This window comes from Oncorhynchus tshawytscha, linkage group LG05, assembly GCF_018296145.1.
Source record: "Oncorhynchus tshawytscha isolate Ot180627B linkage group LG05, Otsh_v2.0, whole genome shotgun sequence".
Classification (NCBI taxonomy): Eukaryota; Metazoa; Chordata; class Actinopteri; order Salmoniformes; family Salmonidae; genus Oncorhynchus; species Oncorhynchus tshawytscha.
Genome location: NC_056433.1, coordinates 64,944,407 through 64,958,202, shown reverse-complemented (window position 1 = coordinate 64,958,202; position 13,796 = coordinate 64,944,407). Strand labels below are relative to the sequence as shown.

At 43.9% G+C, this 13,796-nt stretch overlaps 1 protein-coding gene across 1 annotated transcript in view; it reads left to right on the top strand.

Annotated features, from left to right (window-relative positions):
- LOC112251597 (sec1 family domain-containing protein 2) overlaps positions 1 to 13,796 on the top strand; it is a 186,703-nt gene that overhangs the window by 85,306 nt on the left and 87,601 nt on the right. The window contains exon 5 of the mRNA XM_042322251.1: positions 8,717 to 9,020. Coding sequence (XP_042178185.1) covers positions 8,717 to 9,020 — 304 coding nt within the window. The remainder of the gene's footprint in view (positions 1 to 8,716; positions 9,021 to 13,796) is intronic.

Sequence of the window (13,796 nt, the reverse complement as noted above, 5' to 3'; positions counted from 1 at the left end):
CTTGCGGGAAACCAGCCACCCGGACAGCTGATGAAACTGAGGACTATTTCTGTCCATAATAAAGGCGTTTTGTGGGGGGAAACTCATTCTGATTGGCAGGGCCTGGCTCCCCAGTGGGTGGGCCTTCCTCCAAAATTGGTGGGCCATTGCTGCGCCCCTGCCCACTCAAGTGAAATCCATAGATTAGGGCCTAATGAATTTATTTCAATTGACTGATTTCCTTATGTGAACTGTAACTCACTAAAATCGTTGAAATTGTTGCATTTGGCGTTTTTATATTTTTGTTCAGTATAAAAGGTCCAGTGAAAACCAAAAGTAGAGAGAGAGTCTGCATTTGCAGGGAGATGGAGGTGAAAGTAAAAGTAATTATGAAGGCTAGAGGAAGCGGTGAGAGACAGAAGTGGGAGGTAGAACAACAAACAGGATGGGTAAATAGGAAAGATGGATACACACACAGAAACGTGGTATTTTTTAACCTTCCACAGATCCCATGACTGCTGGTCAGGGTGAATCACATGTAGAGCCTTCTTATTACCATGGCAATGAGTTTTTCCTGGTCAGATCACATGGGAAACTCCAGGGGGCCATAGAAACCATTCCCCTACCCTTCACCTGCTTCTATATCCAGGCCAAGTCATTCTCAGCCTCCTGTGTTGCTCCTGACTCCCTCTCAGTGCAGATGAGCTCCTGGACATGTGTGGACTGACTGAGCAGTACGATATCCATGGTTTCTCTGCTGAGTACAGAGTGATGACAGAGAAAGTGTATTTACTCTGCTCGTCTTACCATGAAACCCTGAAACCTCTCTACACTCTATCTCTCCTCTTTCTCCTCTACTTTCTCTACTTTCTCCTCTCTACTCTCTCCTCTACTTTCTACTTTACTTTCTCCTCTCTACTTTCTCCTCTCTACTTTCTCCTCTCTACTTTCTCCTTTCTCCTCTACTTTCTCCTCTCTACTTTCTCCTTTCTCTACTTTCTCCTCTCTACTTTCTCCTTTCTCTACTTTCTCCTCTCTACTTTCTCCTTTCTCCTCTACTTTCTCCTCTCTACTTTCTCCTCTACTTTCTACACTCTACTCTCTTCTTTCTCCTCTCTACACTACTCTCCACTCTCTACTTTCTCCTCTCTACTTTATACTTTATACTCTCTACTTTCTACACTCTACTCTCTCCTCTACTCTCTACTTTCTCCTCTCTACACTCTACTCTCCACTCTCTACTTTCTCCTCTCTACACTCTACTCTCCACTCTCTACTTTCTCCTCTCTACACTCTACTCTCTACTTTCTCCTCTCTACTTTCTCCTCTCTACTCTCCACTCTCTACTTTCTCCTCTCTACTCTCCACTCTCTACTTTCTCCTCTCTACTCTCTACTTGCTCCTCTCCACTCTCTACTTGCTCCTCTCCACTCTCTACTTTCTCCTCTCCACTCTACTTTCTCCTCTCCACTCTCTACTTTCTCCTCTCCACTCTCTACTTTCTCCTCTCTACTTTCTCCTCTCCACTCTCTACTTTCTCTCTCCTCTACTGTCTACTCTCTGCTTTCTCCTGTCTACTCTCTCCTCTCTACTTTCTCCTCTACTTTCTCCTCTCCACTCTCTACTTTCTCCTGTCTACTCTCTCCTCTCTCCTTTCTCCTCTCTACTCTCTCCTTTCTACTTTCTTTCTCCTCTCTACTTTCTCCTCTCTACTTTCTCCTCTCTACTTTCTCCTCTCTACTTTCTGCTTCTTTCCTCTCTACTTTCTTCTCCTTTCTCCACTTTCTCCTCTCTACTTTCTCCTCTCTACCCTTTCTCCTCTCTACTTTCTACTTCTCTTTCTCTCTCTACTCTTCTTTCTCTCTCTCTACTTTCTCCTCTCTACTTTCTCTCTTTCTCCTCTCTACTTTCTCCTCTCTACTTTCTCCTCCACTTTCTACACTCTACTCTCTCCTTTCTCCTCTCTACTCTCTACTCCTCTCTACTTTCTCTCTCCTCTACTTTCTCCTCTCTACTTTCTACTTTCTACTTTCTTTCTCCTCTCTACTTTCTCCTCTCTACTTTCTCCTCTCTACTTTCTCCTCTCTTCTCCTCTCTACTCTCTCCTCTCTACTTTCTACTCTCTACTTTCTTCTCTATACTCTCCACTTTCTCCTCTCTACTTTCTCCTCTCTACCCTCTACTCCTCTCTACTTTCTACTCTCTACTTTCTCTTCTCTACTCTCTACTTTCTCTCTCCTCTACTTTCTCTCTCTACTTTCTACTCTCTACTTTCTCCTCTCTTTCTCCTCTCTACTTTCTCCTCTCTACTATCTCCTCTACTTTCTACTTCTCTCTCCTTTCTACTCCACTTTCTCCTCTTTCTCCTCTCCACTCTACTTTCTCTCTCCTCTACTTTCTCCTCTCTACTTTCTCTCTCCTCTACTTTCTCCTCTCTGCTTTCTCCTGTCTACTCTCTCCTCTCTACTTTCTCCTCTCTACTTTCTCCTCTCTACTTTCTCTCTCTCTCTCTACTTTCTCCTCTCTCTCTACTTTCTCCTCTCTACTCTCTCCTCTCTACTTTATACTCTCTGCTTTCTCCTGTCTACTCTCTACTTTCTTCTCTACTTTCTCCTCTCTACTCTCTCCTCTCTACTTTCTCCTCTCTACTCTACTTTCTCCTCTCTACTTTCTACTTTCTCCTCTCTACTCTCTCCTCTCTACTTTCTTTCTCCTCTCTACTTTCTCCTCTCTACTTTCTCCTCTCTACTTTCTCCTCTCTACTCTCTCCTCTCTACTTTCTGCTCTACTTTCTACTCTCTACTTTCTTCTCTATACTCTCCACTTTCTCCTCTCTACTTTCTCCTCTCTACCCTCTACTCCTCTCTACTTTCTACTCTCTACTTTCTCTCTCCTCTACTTTCTACTCTCTACTTTCTACTCTCTACTTTCTCTCTCCTTTCTCCTCTCTACTTTCTCCTCTCTACTCTCTCCTCTCTACTTTCTACTCTCTACTCTCTCTCCTCTCTACTCTCTACTCTCTACTCTCTACTCTCTCTACTTTCTCCTCTCTACTCTCTACTCCTCTACTTTCTCTCTCTACTTTCTCTACTCTCTACTTTCTCCTCTCTACTTTCTCCTCTACTTTCTCCTCTCTACTTTCTACTTTCTCCTCTCTACTTTCTCCTTTCTCCTCTCTACTTTCTCCTCTCTCCTCTCTACTTTCTCCTCTCTACTCTCTACTTTCTCCTCTCTACTTCTCCTCTCTACTTTATACTCTCTGCTTTCTCCTGTCTACTCTCTACTTTCTCTCTCTACTTTCTCTCTCCTCTACTTTCTCCTCTACTTTCTACTCTCTACTTTCTCCTTTCTACTTTCTCTCTCTACTCCTCTCTACTTTCTCTCTCCTCTACTTTCTCCTCTCTACTTTCTCTCTCCTTTCTACTTTCTTTCTCCTCTCTACTTTCTCCTCTCTACTTTCTCCTCTCTACTTTCTCCTCTCTACTTCTCTCTCTCTACTTTCTGCTCTACTTTCTACTCTCTACTTTCTTCTCTATACTCTCCACTTTCTCCTCTCTACTTTCTCCTCTCTACCCTCTACGCCTCTCTACTTTCTACTCTCTACTTTCTACTCTCTACTCTCTACTTTCTCTCTCCTCTACTTTCTACTCTCTACTTTCTACTCTCTACTTTCTCTCTCCTTTCTACTTTCTACTCTCTACTTTCTCCTCTACTTTCTACTCTCTACTCTCTCTCTTTCTACTCTCTACTCTCTACTCTCTCTACTCTCTACTTTCTCCTCTCTACTCTCTACTCCTCTCTACTTTCTCTCTCCTCTACTTTCTCCTCTCTACTTTCTCTCTCCTCTACTTTCTCCTCTCTGCTTTCTCCTGTCTACTTTCTCCTCTCTACTTTCTCCTCTCTACTTTCTCCTCTCTACTTTCTCCTCTCCTCTCTACTCTCTACTTTCTCCTCTCTACTCTCTCCTCTCTACTTTATACTCTCTGCTTTCTCCTGTCTACTCTCTACTTTCTCTCTCCTCTCTACTTTCTCCTCTCTACTTTCTACTCTCTACTTTCTCCTCTCTACTTTCTCTCTCCTCTACTTTCTCCTCTCTGCTTTCTCTCTCCTCTACTTTCTCCTCTCTACTTTCTCTCTCCTCTACTTTCTCCTCTCTGCTTTCTCCTGTCTACTCTCTCCTCTCTACTTTCTCCTCTCCTCTCTACTCTCTACTTTCTCCTCTCTACTCTCTCCTCTCTACTTTATACTCTCTGCTTTCTCCTGTCTACTCTCTACTTTCTCTCTCCTCTCTACTTTCTCCTCTCTACTTTCTACTCTCTGCATTCTCCTGTCTACTCTCTACTTTCTCTCCTCTCTACTTTCTCTACTCTCTCTACACTCTACTTTCTCCTCTACTTTCTCCTTTCTACTCTGCATTCTCCTGTCTACTTTCTCTACTCTCTCTACACTCTACTTTCTCCTCTCTACTCTCTCCTCTCTACTCTCTACTTTCTACTCTCTGCTTTCTCCTGTCTACTTTCTCCTCTCTACTCTCTACTTTCTACTCTCTGCATTCTCCTGTCTACTCTCTACACTCTACTTTCTCTCCACTCTCTACTTTCTCTACTCTCTCTACACTCTACTTTCTACTCTCTACTCTCAACTCACAATGGAGAAAAGAAGGGAAAGAGCCCAAACATTGTTTGGCAAATAGTTGTGAGTGCAGCTCGGAGAGGTATTTGATTTCACAATGTTTAAGGAGAAAAATGTGTTCTGTGATTTGGTTTGTATGTTTGAATACCCCTTGGGGGCGGTGGTTGGCTGGGGCTGAGGCCTAGCTGGAAGAGAAAAGGAGACTCAGAGCTCTGACACACTACAGTAATGCATCATGTATTTTTTTTATTGAACCTTTATTTAACTAGTCAAGTCAGTTAGGAACAAATTCTTATTTACAATGACGGCCTACTATTCCCAATCACGGCCGGTTGTGATACAGCCTGGATTCGAACCAGGGTGTCTGTAGTGATCCCTTTAGCACTGAGATGCAGTGCCTTAGACCGCTGCGCCACTCGGGAGCCCTGTACTTGCCCTAGATAGATATCAAGCACATTTAGACTCTAGTTCTCACGTGTAACACTGCTAGAGGGTAGTGCCAACTGTGATGGTCATTGGATCATTGGGCCCGTGAGACCAGGGCCCGTATACACAGAGGGGACTGAGAGTGGGAGTGCTGCTTCATTTTTGCTTTTTTTCCATAATGAATAAGATTATATGGACAGATCAGCACTCGTACTCTCAGAACCCATGTCTGAATTCACACACATGCACACTCTCAAAGGCAGTTAGTACTGATGCTGATTCCCTTCTCCCTGGCCCAGAGGAAGTTTGTGATGGGTTGGACACCGGATCCCCTCAGTGGACCAGACCAGGCCCCAGGGCTCAGAGCTCAGTGATAGGATAGGAGCTGGGTAGAGAGAGAGCCTGTTTCTCTTGATGGGAGGAACATTGAGGTCTTAACACTCATTAAATTGTCATCTATCCAGAGGCATCCGACTGCAGCTTCTCTCACTCCTTCTCTCTTTTTCACGTTCTTTCCTTCTCTCTATCTCTCTCTCTCCTCTCTCTCGTTCTCACTCTTTTCTACACACACCCCTGGTTAATAGGGGTATGAGCTCATTCTGACTTAGGCTGTATATTGTGCTGTATGAAAATCATGTGGGCCAGGACAGGCAGAACCAGCATGGGCGCAAACTGACTCCCAGCAACACCGAGACACAGGTCACTGCTCCTAAACAGTACGGAAACACACGCTCTGTGTGTGTATGCATGCCAATGAACAGGTCACTGCTCCTAAACAGTACAGAAACACACGCTCTGTGTGTGTATGCATGCCAATGAACAGGTCACTGCTCCTAAACAGTACGGAAACACACGCTCTGTGTGTGTATACATGCCAATGAACAGGTCACTGCTCCTAAACAGTACAGAAACACACGCTCTGTGTGTGTATGCATGCCAATGAACAGGTCACTGCTCCTAAACAGTACGGAAACACACGCTCTGTGTGTGTATACATGCCAATGAACAGGTCACTGCTCCTAAACAGTACAGAAACACACGCTCTGTGTGTGTATGCATGCCAATGAAATGTTCACTGCTCCTAAACAGTACGAAAACACACGCTCTGTGTTTGTATGCATGCCAATGAACAGGTCACTGCTCCTAAACAGTACAGAAACACACGCTCTGTGTGTGTATGCATGCCAATGAACAGGTCACTGCTCCTAAACAGTACAGAAACACGCTCTGTGTGTGTATGCATGCCAATGAACAGGTCACTGCTCCTAAACAGTACAGAAACACACGCTCTGTGTGTGTATGCATGCCAATGAACAGGTCACTGCTCCTAAACAGTACAGAAACACACGCTCTGTGTGTGTATGCATGCCAATGAACAGGTCACTGCTCCTAAACAGTACGGAAACACACGCTCTGTGTGTGTATGCATGCCAATGAACAGGTCACTGCTCCTAAACAGTACAGAAACACACGCTCTGTGTGTGTATGCATGCCAATGAACAGGTCACTGCTCCTAAACAGTACAGAAACACACGCTCTGTGTGTGTATGCATGCCAATGAACAGGTCACTGCTCCTAAACAGTACAGAAACACACGCTCTGTGTGTGTATGCATGCCAATGAACAGGTCACTGCTCCTGCTCCTAAACAGTACGGAAACACACGCTCTGTGTGTGTATGCATGCCAATGAACAGGTCACTGCTCCTAAACAGTACGGAAACACACGCTCTGTGTGTGTATACATGCCAATGAACAGGTCACTGCTCCTAAACAGTACAGAAACACACGCTCTGTGTGTGTATGCATGCCAATGAACAGGTCACTGCTCCTAAACAGTACGAAAACACACGCTCTGTGTGTGTATGCATGCCAATGAACAGGTCACTGCTCCTAAACAGTACAGAAACACACGCTCTGTGTGTGTATGCATGCCAATGAACAGGTCACTGCTCCTAAACAGTACAGAAACACACGCTCTGTGTGTGTATGCATGCCAATGAACAGGTCACTGCTCCTAAACAGTACAGAAACACACGCTCTGTGTGTGTATACATGCCAATGAACAGGTCACTGCTCCTAAACAGTACAGAAACACACGCTCTGTGTGTGTATACATGCCAATGAACAGGTCACTGCTCCTAAACAGTACAGAAACACACGCTCTGTGTGTGTATGCATGCCAATGAACAGGTCACTGCTCCTAAACAGTACGAAAACACACGCTCTGTGTGTGTATGCATGCCAATGAACAGGTCACTGCTCCTAAACAGTACAGAAACACACGCTCTGTGTGTGTATACATGCCAATGAACAGGTCAATCATTTCTTATACACAGTTGCATCATAAAATTAATGCACAATGAAGAAGAGTAAAAAATCATTTCCATAAAACTGGACTCATAGTCATAAAATAAGCAAATGCCAAAACATGCCGATCTAGACATTCATTGACTTTGTGTTGGTATTGTAATACTTCAACATTTTCCATAGCAGTGCTTCCACACCTGGATTGTACAATATTTTCACATTATTGTTGATCATTGCTAGACAGCCATTTTCAAGTCTTGCCATAGATTTTCAAGACGATTTCTAAATCAAAACTGTAACTAGGCCACTAAGGAACATTCAATGTCGTCTTAGTAAGCAACTCCGGTGTATATTTGGCCTTCTGTTTTAGGTTATTGTCCTGCTGAAAGGTGAATTTGTCTCCCAGTGTCTGTTGGAAAGCAGACTGAACCAGGTTTTCCTCTAGGGTTTTGCCTGTGCTTAGCTCTACTACGTTTTTTTGTATCCTCCAAAAACTCCTTAGTCCTTGCCGATGACAAGCACACCCATAACTTGATGCAGCCACCACCATGCTTGAAAATATTAAGTGGTACTCAGTGATGTGTTGTTGGATTTGCACCAAACATAATGTTTGTTTTTTTGTTTTTCTTTGCCACATTTTTTACAGTATTACTTTAGTGTCTTATTGCATACAGCCTTTTTTGGAACATTTGTTATTCTGTACAGGCTTCCTTCTTTTCACTTCTTTTCAATTTAAGGTAGTATTGTGGAGTAACTATGATGTTGTTGATCCATCCTCAGTTATCTCCTATCACAGCCATTAAACTGTAACTGATTTAAAATCACCATTGGCCTCATGGTGAAATCTCTGAGTGGTTTCCTTCCTCTCCGGCATCTGAGTTAGAAAGGGCGCCTGTATCTTTATACTGACTGGGTGGATTGATACACCATCCACAGGGTCATTAATAACTTCACCATACTTAAAGGGATATTCAATGTCTGCTTTTTTTTTTTTTGCTCGTCGACCAATAGGTGCCCTACTTTGAGAACCATTGGAAAACCTCCCTGGTCTTTGTGGTTGAATCTGTGCTTGAAATTCACTGCTCGACTGAGGGACCTTACAGATAACTGTATGTGTGGGGTACAGAGATGGGGTAGTCAATTTTAAACTCATGTTAACCACTATGTGTGTAGATCAGTGACACAAAATCTCTATTTAGTCCATTTTAAATTCAGGCTTTAACACAGCAAAATGTGGAAGAAGTCAAGCGGTGTGAACACTTTCTGAAGGCTCTGTATGTGTGTGGTGATTTGATGTGTTTTGTGTTACTCAGTTTGTAGTTTCTACTTCATATCTCTAAAATGTCTCTGTGTATCCTGTGTGGTTTGCAGGCTCTGGGAGACTCTGACTTTGCTGGTGTTCTGCGACAGCTTCTGCCCCTGATGAAACCTCGCGCTGCTAAGGGTGAGGAGGGGTCCAGCTCAGAGTACAGTTCAGGGTCCCGGTTGGGGGAGGAGGAGTGTGGTCCTGATGAGCTGCTGGTGCTGCTTGTCTACCTGTACTCACTGGCTGGAGAGGCCCAGCCTGCAGACAATGAAGAGGAGGAGGAAAAGGTGGAGAGGGAGCTGATTGGAGCACTCACCCTGGTCATCACCAGAGAGGCGGAGCTCAGCCCCCTGCTGCAGAAACTCACCGGTTAGTACTGAACATAACCATAATAAAACCTTAACAGAAGCACACCAATGCTGAACACTAATACTGTAACCATAAATTACACCATGCTCTCGATAAGACGAAGCTGAACCAGATGCAACGTATCACCACTTTATAGTCATTCTAGAAGGACAGCAGTTAACTGTTCATATGGTAGCAGAGAGATGGAGAAGACACTGTTGTTTGTACCTCTGTGCTGCTGATGGTAGGAGGACTGTTAGTGACTTCACACCCCATCTCTCTCCCCGCTTCTCGCTCACACACCCCCCTGTCAGGTCACATGGTAACAAACATGACTGTGGGAACCTTCTGCAGAGGGTGTATGTGTGTGTGCACTTTGACCTCTCCCCTGGTGTCTGTGTACTATCTTAGCTTTGCTGGGCCCTGCCCACTTGCAATGTACTTGGTGAGAACATTTACAATCTAGTGGTCGGGAGCTGGTCTCTCTGGAGCTTTTCTCTCTGTCTGGACAGGTCTGTGTGTCTCCAACTGCTCTGTGTGTCTCTGTGTGGCAGCAGGGCTTGTGGCCAGCTCTGGGAATGATGAATTAGCTCTGTACCACCATGTCACAGTGTACCTCCCCCAGTTTGAGGTTCTCTAACCTTGAAGCTACACAGTCCTCCCCAGCCACATAGCTCATAATTAGTGGTGCTTTTAGTTTGGCCCACTCTTTACCTTCTCTAGCTAGCAAACACCTGGAAATATTACACTGCTTATTATTACCACAGTTATCACACACATGGACATGGTTGGGTAGTTTTCTCACTCGGTTTATCTAAATCTTCTCTCTCCTTTTCTCTCTGCCTCCTTCTCTCCCTCTCACTGTAAAGCTGCTAAGGAAGACTTCTGGCCTCTTTTTTTTTCTCTTTCTGTCCTATTTGGCTGAGGGGCCTCCTGGCAGGCGCTGGTCCAGGGATGTAGGCCATGTTAAAAACGTGACTCTCTGTAAACACTTCACTAGAAATGACCCTGTAAATGCACACCAGGTGTGTCTGGGAAAGAGAAGACTTTTTCTGAGCAGTGTGGGCGTATCCGTGTCCGTCTGTGTGTTGATTTGGTTTTTATGGTTGCAGATTAAATGGTTTGTGTGTAATATGAGTCAGGGGTCCGTCTTTGTCCGAGCAGCAGAGAATAACATTGATTGTCACATTCATCCCAATTAAAGGAATCAAATAGAAACCAGATGCTGAGTGAAACCTGGTCGCCATGAGAACAATGTTTTTACAAATCCCCTTTTCTGTTCCCCTTGGCTACAGTAAACAGCCTGGGTTTAACAGACACACACTCACATACACAAACTACCAGATTAGATAACAGGAGGAGGATTGAATGAGCATACGGACAGAGTGACTAGCAGAACAGACAGACGCACAGCAGGTTAAAGGCAGGCTAACGGTCTCTTACCCTCTGACCCTCCTAACAACCGCCTTCAAGGACACACAGTGAAGAGCAGCGCATCCCTCCTACAGACAAGCATGATGCTGCACTAATGGCCTGTTTAAAACACACACACACACACACACACACACACACAGAAATGCATGCACGCACAGACACCAACTCACAGACGCAACAAACCCAGGAACAGCTGCGAGTCTCCTAGTCAGAGGGGATGTTGTTTACCAACATCAGCTGCTGCTGATCGAGGGGTACAGGAAGTAGAGGCGTTGTCCATGTCCTCAGCGGGAGAATAGACATTATCTCAACCTCTCTCAGGGAAAGAAGGGATTGAGAGGAGGACAAGAAGAAGTGGACAAAACAAAAATACTAGCAATTTGACACAAACCTGGAGAGTCTGAATGAGGGAATGTCTAGTGTGGATTTAATTGAAGGGAAGTGTGTAGCCTAAAGGTGTGTGTGTGTGTGTGTGTGTGCGTGTGCGTGCGCACGTGCATGTGTGTGCGTGCATGTGTGATGAATGAATACTGTATGAGTTCTGTGAGTGAAGTTAAAGTATGGGTTCAATTAAAGGGAGAAATGGTGTTTGCCAAGAAATGGTTCCGCTTAGAGCTCAGACTAGGAAATGAGCTCTTGAACCAAGTGCTCTGCAGTCAACACAAGAAGTGGGAGGTAGAAGATGATTGGCTAATAATGTCACTGAATAGCAGAGGCTGACTGTAATTGGACATGAGCCTCATCACACTTTTCAGATGTGGCAGATTATTGGCTGGCTCCTTTCTGTCTGTCTCAGACATGGTTAGTGTGTGATGTGTGCAAGCTGTAAATAGTTTTAATAGTCACTTCGATCATTTTCATTTTCAGTTGTGGTTTTAGTGTGTGAGATATCGATGGTGGGGGCAGGAGGGAGGGAGGAGAGGGGGGTTGTGGCAAATATTCAGAGGTATAGAGGCCAATAGTTTGAGTCTCATTTCTTCAGTGTTTATGGGGTGTTATTACATTGACTGTGGCTCCCATTTGGTTGATGCTGTATTAAGGTGTAGGACTGTATGTCTCAAAGGAGTCACTGACAGCACATTCATACACACACCAGGACCTGGGGATGGGGTCAGGAACTCAACCCAGCAGCAGCAAATACCATCAAATTCATGCACATATGGTCCATATTGTACATAGTTGGATACAGCAGACACACCATAATAGCCACATCCCCATTCTCTGTCACTCCTTGAGTTTTTTCCATTGCCTGTTAGGATTCCTGCCAACCCGGGTAGACCCATTTTTGGTTTAGCACACAGTCATCCACCCCCTCCATTGTCCCATAGTGGGAGGTAGCTTAAGATGGGGGTTTGTGTGTGTGATACGATGGTGTATATCTATGTGTGTAATACGATGGTGTATATCTGTGTGTGTGATACGATGGTGTATATCTGTGTGTGTGTGTGTGACACGATGGTGTATATCTGTGTGTGTGTGTGTGTGTGTGTGTGTATGTGATACGATGGTGTATATCTCTGTGTGTGTAATATGATGGTGTATATCTGTGTGTGTAATATGATGGTGTGTGTGTAATATGATGGTGTGTGTGTGTGTGTGTGTAATATGATGGTGTGTGTGTGTGTGTGTGTGTAATATGATGGTGTGTGTGCGTGTAATATGATGGTGTATATCTGTGTGTGTAATACGATGGTGTATATTTGTGTGTGTGATACGATGGTGTATATCTGTGTGTGTGTAATATGATAGTGTATATCTGTGTGTGTGTGTAATATGATGGTGTGTGTGTGTGTAATATGATGGTGTGTGTGTGTGTGTGTGTGTAATATGATGGTGTGTGTGTGTGTAATATGATGGTGTGTGTGTGTGTGTAATATGATGGTGTGTGTGTGTGTGTAATATGATGGTGTGTGTGTGTAATATGATGGTGTGTGTGTGTAATATGATGGTGTGTGTGTGTAATATGATGGTGTGTGTGTGTAATATGATGGTGTGTGTGTGTGTAATATGATGGTGTGTGTGTGTAATATGATGGTGTGTGTGTGTAATATGATGGTGTGTGTGTGTAATATGATGGTGTGTGTGTAATATGATGGTGTGTGTGTCTGCGATACGATGATGTATATCTGTGTGTGTAATATGATGGTGTAGATCTGTGTCTGTAATACGATGGTATAGATCTGTGTCTGTGATACGATGGTGTATTTCTGTGTGTGTGTGTGTGATACGATGGTGTATATCTGTGTGTGTGTGTGTGATACGATGGTGTATATCTGTGTGTGATGCGATGGTGTGTGTGTGTAATATGATGGTGTGTGTGTGTGTAATATGATGGTGTGTGTGTCTGCGATACGATGATGTATATCTGTGTGTGTAATATGATGGTGTAGATCTGTGTCTGTAATACGATGGTATAGATCTGTGTCTGTGATACGATGGTGTATTTCTGTGTGTGTGTGTGTGTGTGATACGATGGTGTATATCTGTGTGTGTGTGTGATACGATGGTGTATATCTGTGTGTGATGCGATGGTGTATATCTGTGTCTGTGATACGATGGTGTATATCTGTGTGTGTGTGTGTGTGTGATACGATGGTGTATATCTGTGTGTGTAATACGATGGTGTATATCTGTGTGTGTGTGATACGATGGTGTATATCTGTGTGTAATATGATGGTGTATATCTGTGTCTGTGATACGATGGTGTATATCTGTGTGTGTGATACGAGGGTGTATATCTGTGTGTGTGTGATACGAGGGTGTATATCTGTGTGTGTGTGATACGAGGGTGTATATCTGTGTGTGTGATACGATGGTGTATATCTGTGTGTGTAATACGATGGTGTATATCTGTGTGTGTGTAATATGATGGTGTATATCTGTGTGTGTAATATGATGGTGTGTGTGTGTAATATGATTGCGTGTGTGTGTAATATGATGGTGTATATCTGTGTGTAATATGATGGTGTATATTTGTGTGTGTGATACGATGGTGTATATCTGTGTGTGTGATACGATGGTGTATATCTGTGTGTGTAATATGATGGTGTGTGTGTGTGTGTGTGTAATATGATGGTGTGTGTGTGTGTGTGTGTAATATGATGATGGTGTGTGTAATATCATGGTGTGTGTGTGTAATATCATGGTGTGTGTGTGTGTAATACGATGGTGTATATCTGTGTGTGTGATACGATGGTGTATATCTGTGTGTGTAATATGATGGTGTGTGTGTGTGTGTGTGTGTGTGTATATGATGGTGTATATTTGTGTGTGTGATACGATGGTGTATATCTGTGTGTGTGATACGATGGTGTATATCTGTGTGTGTGATACGATGGTGTATATCTGTGTGTGTAATATGAT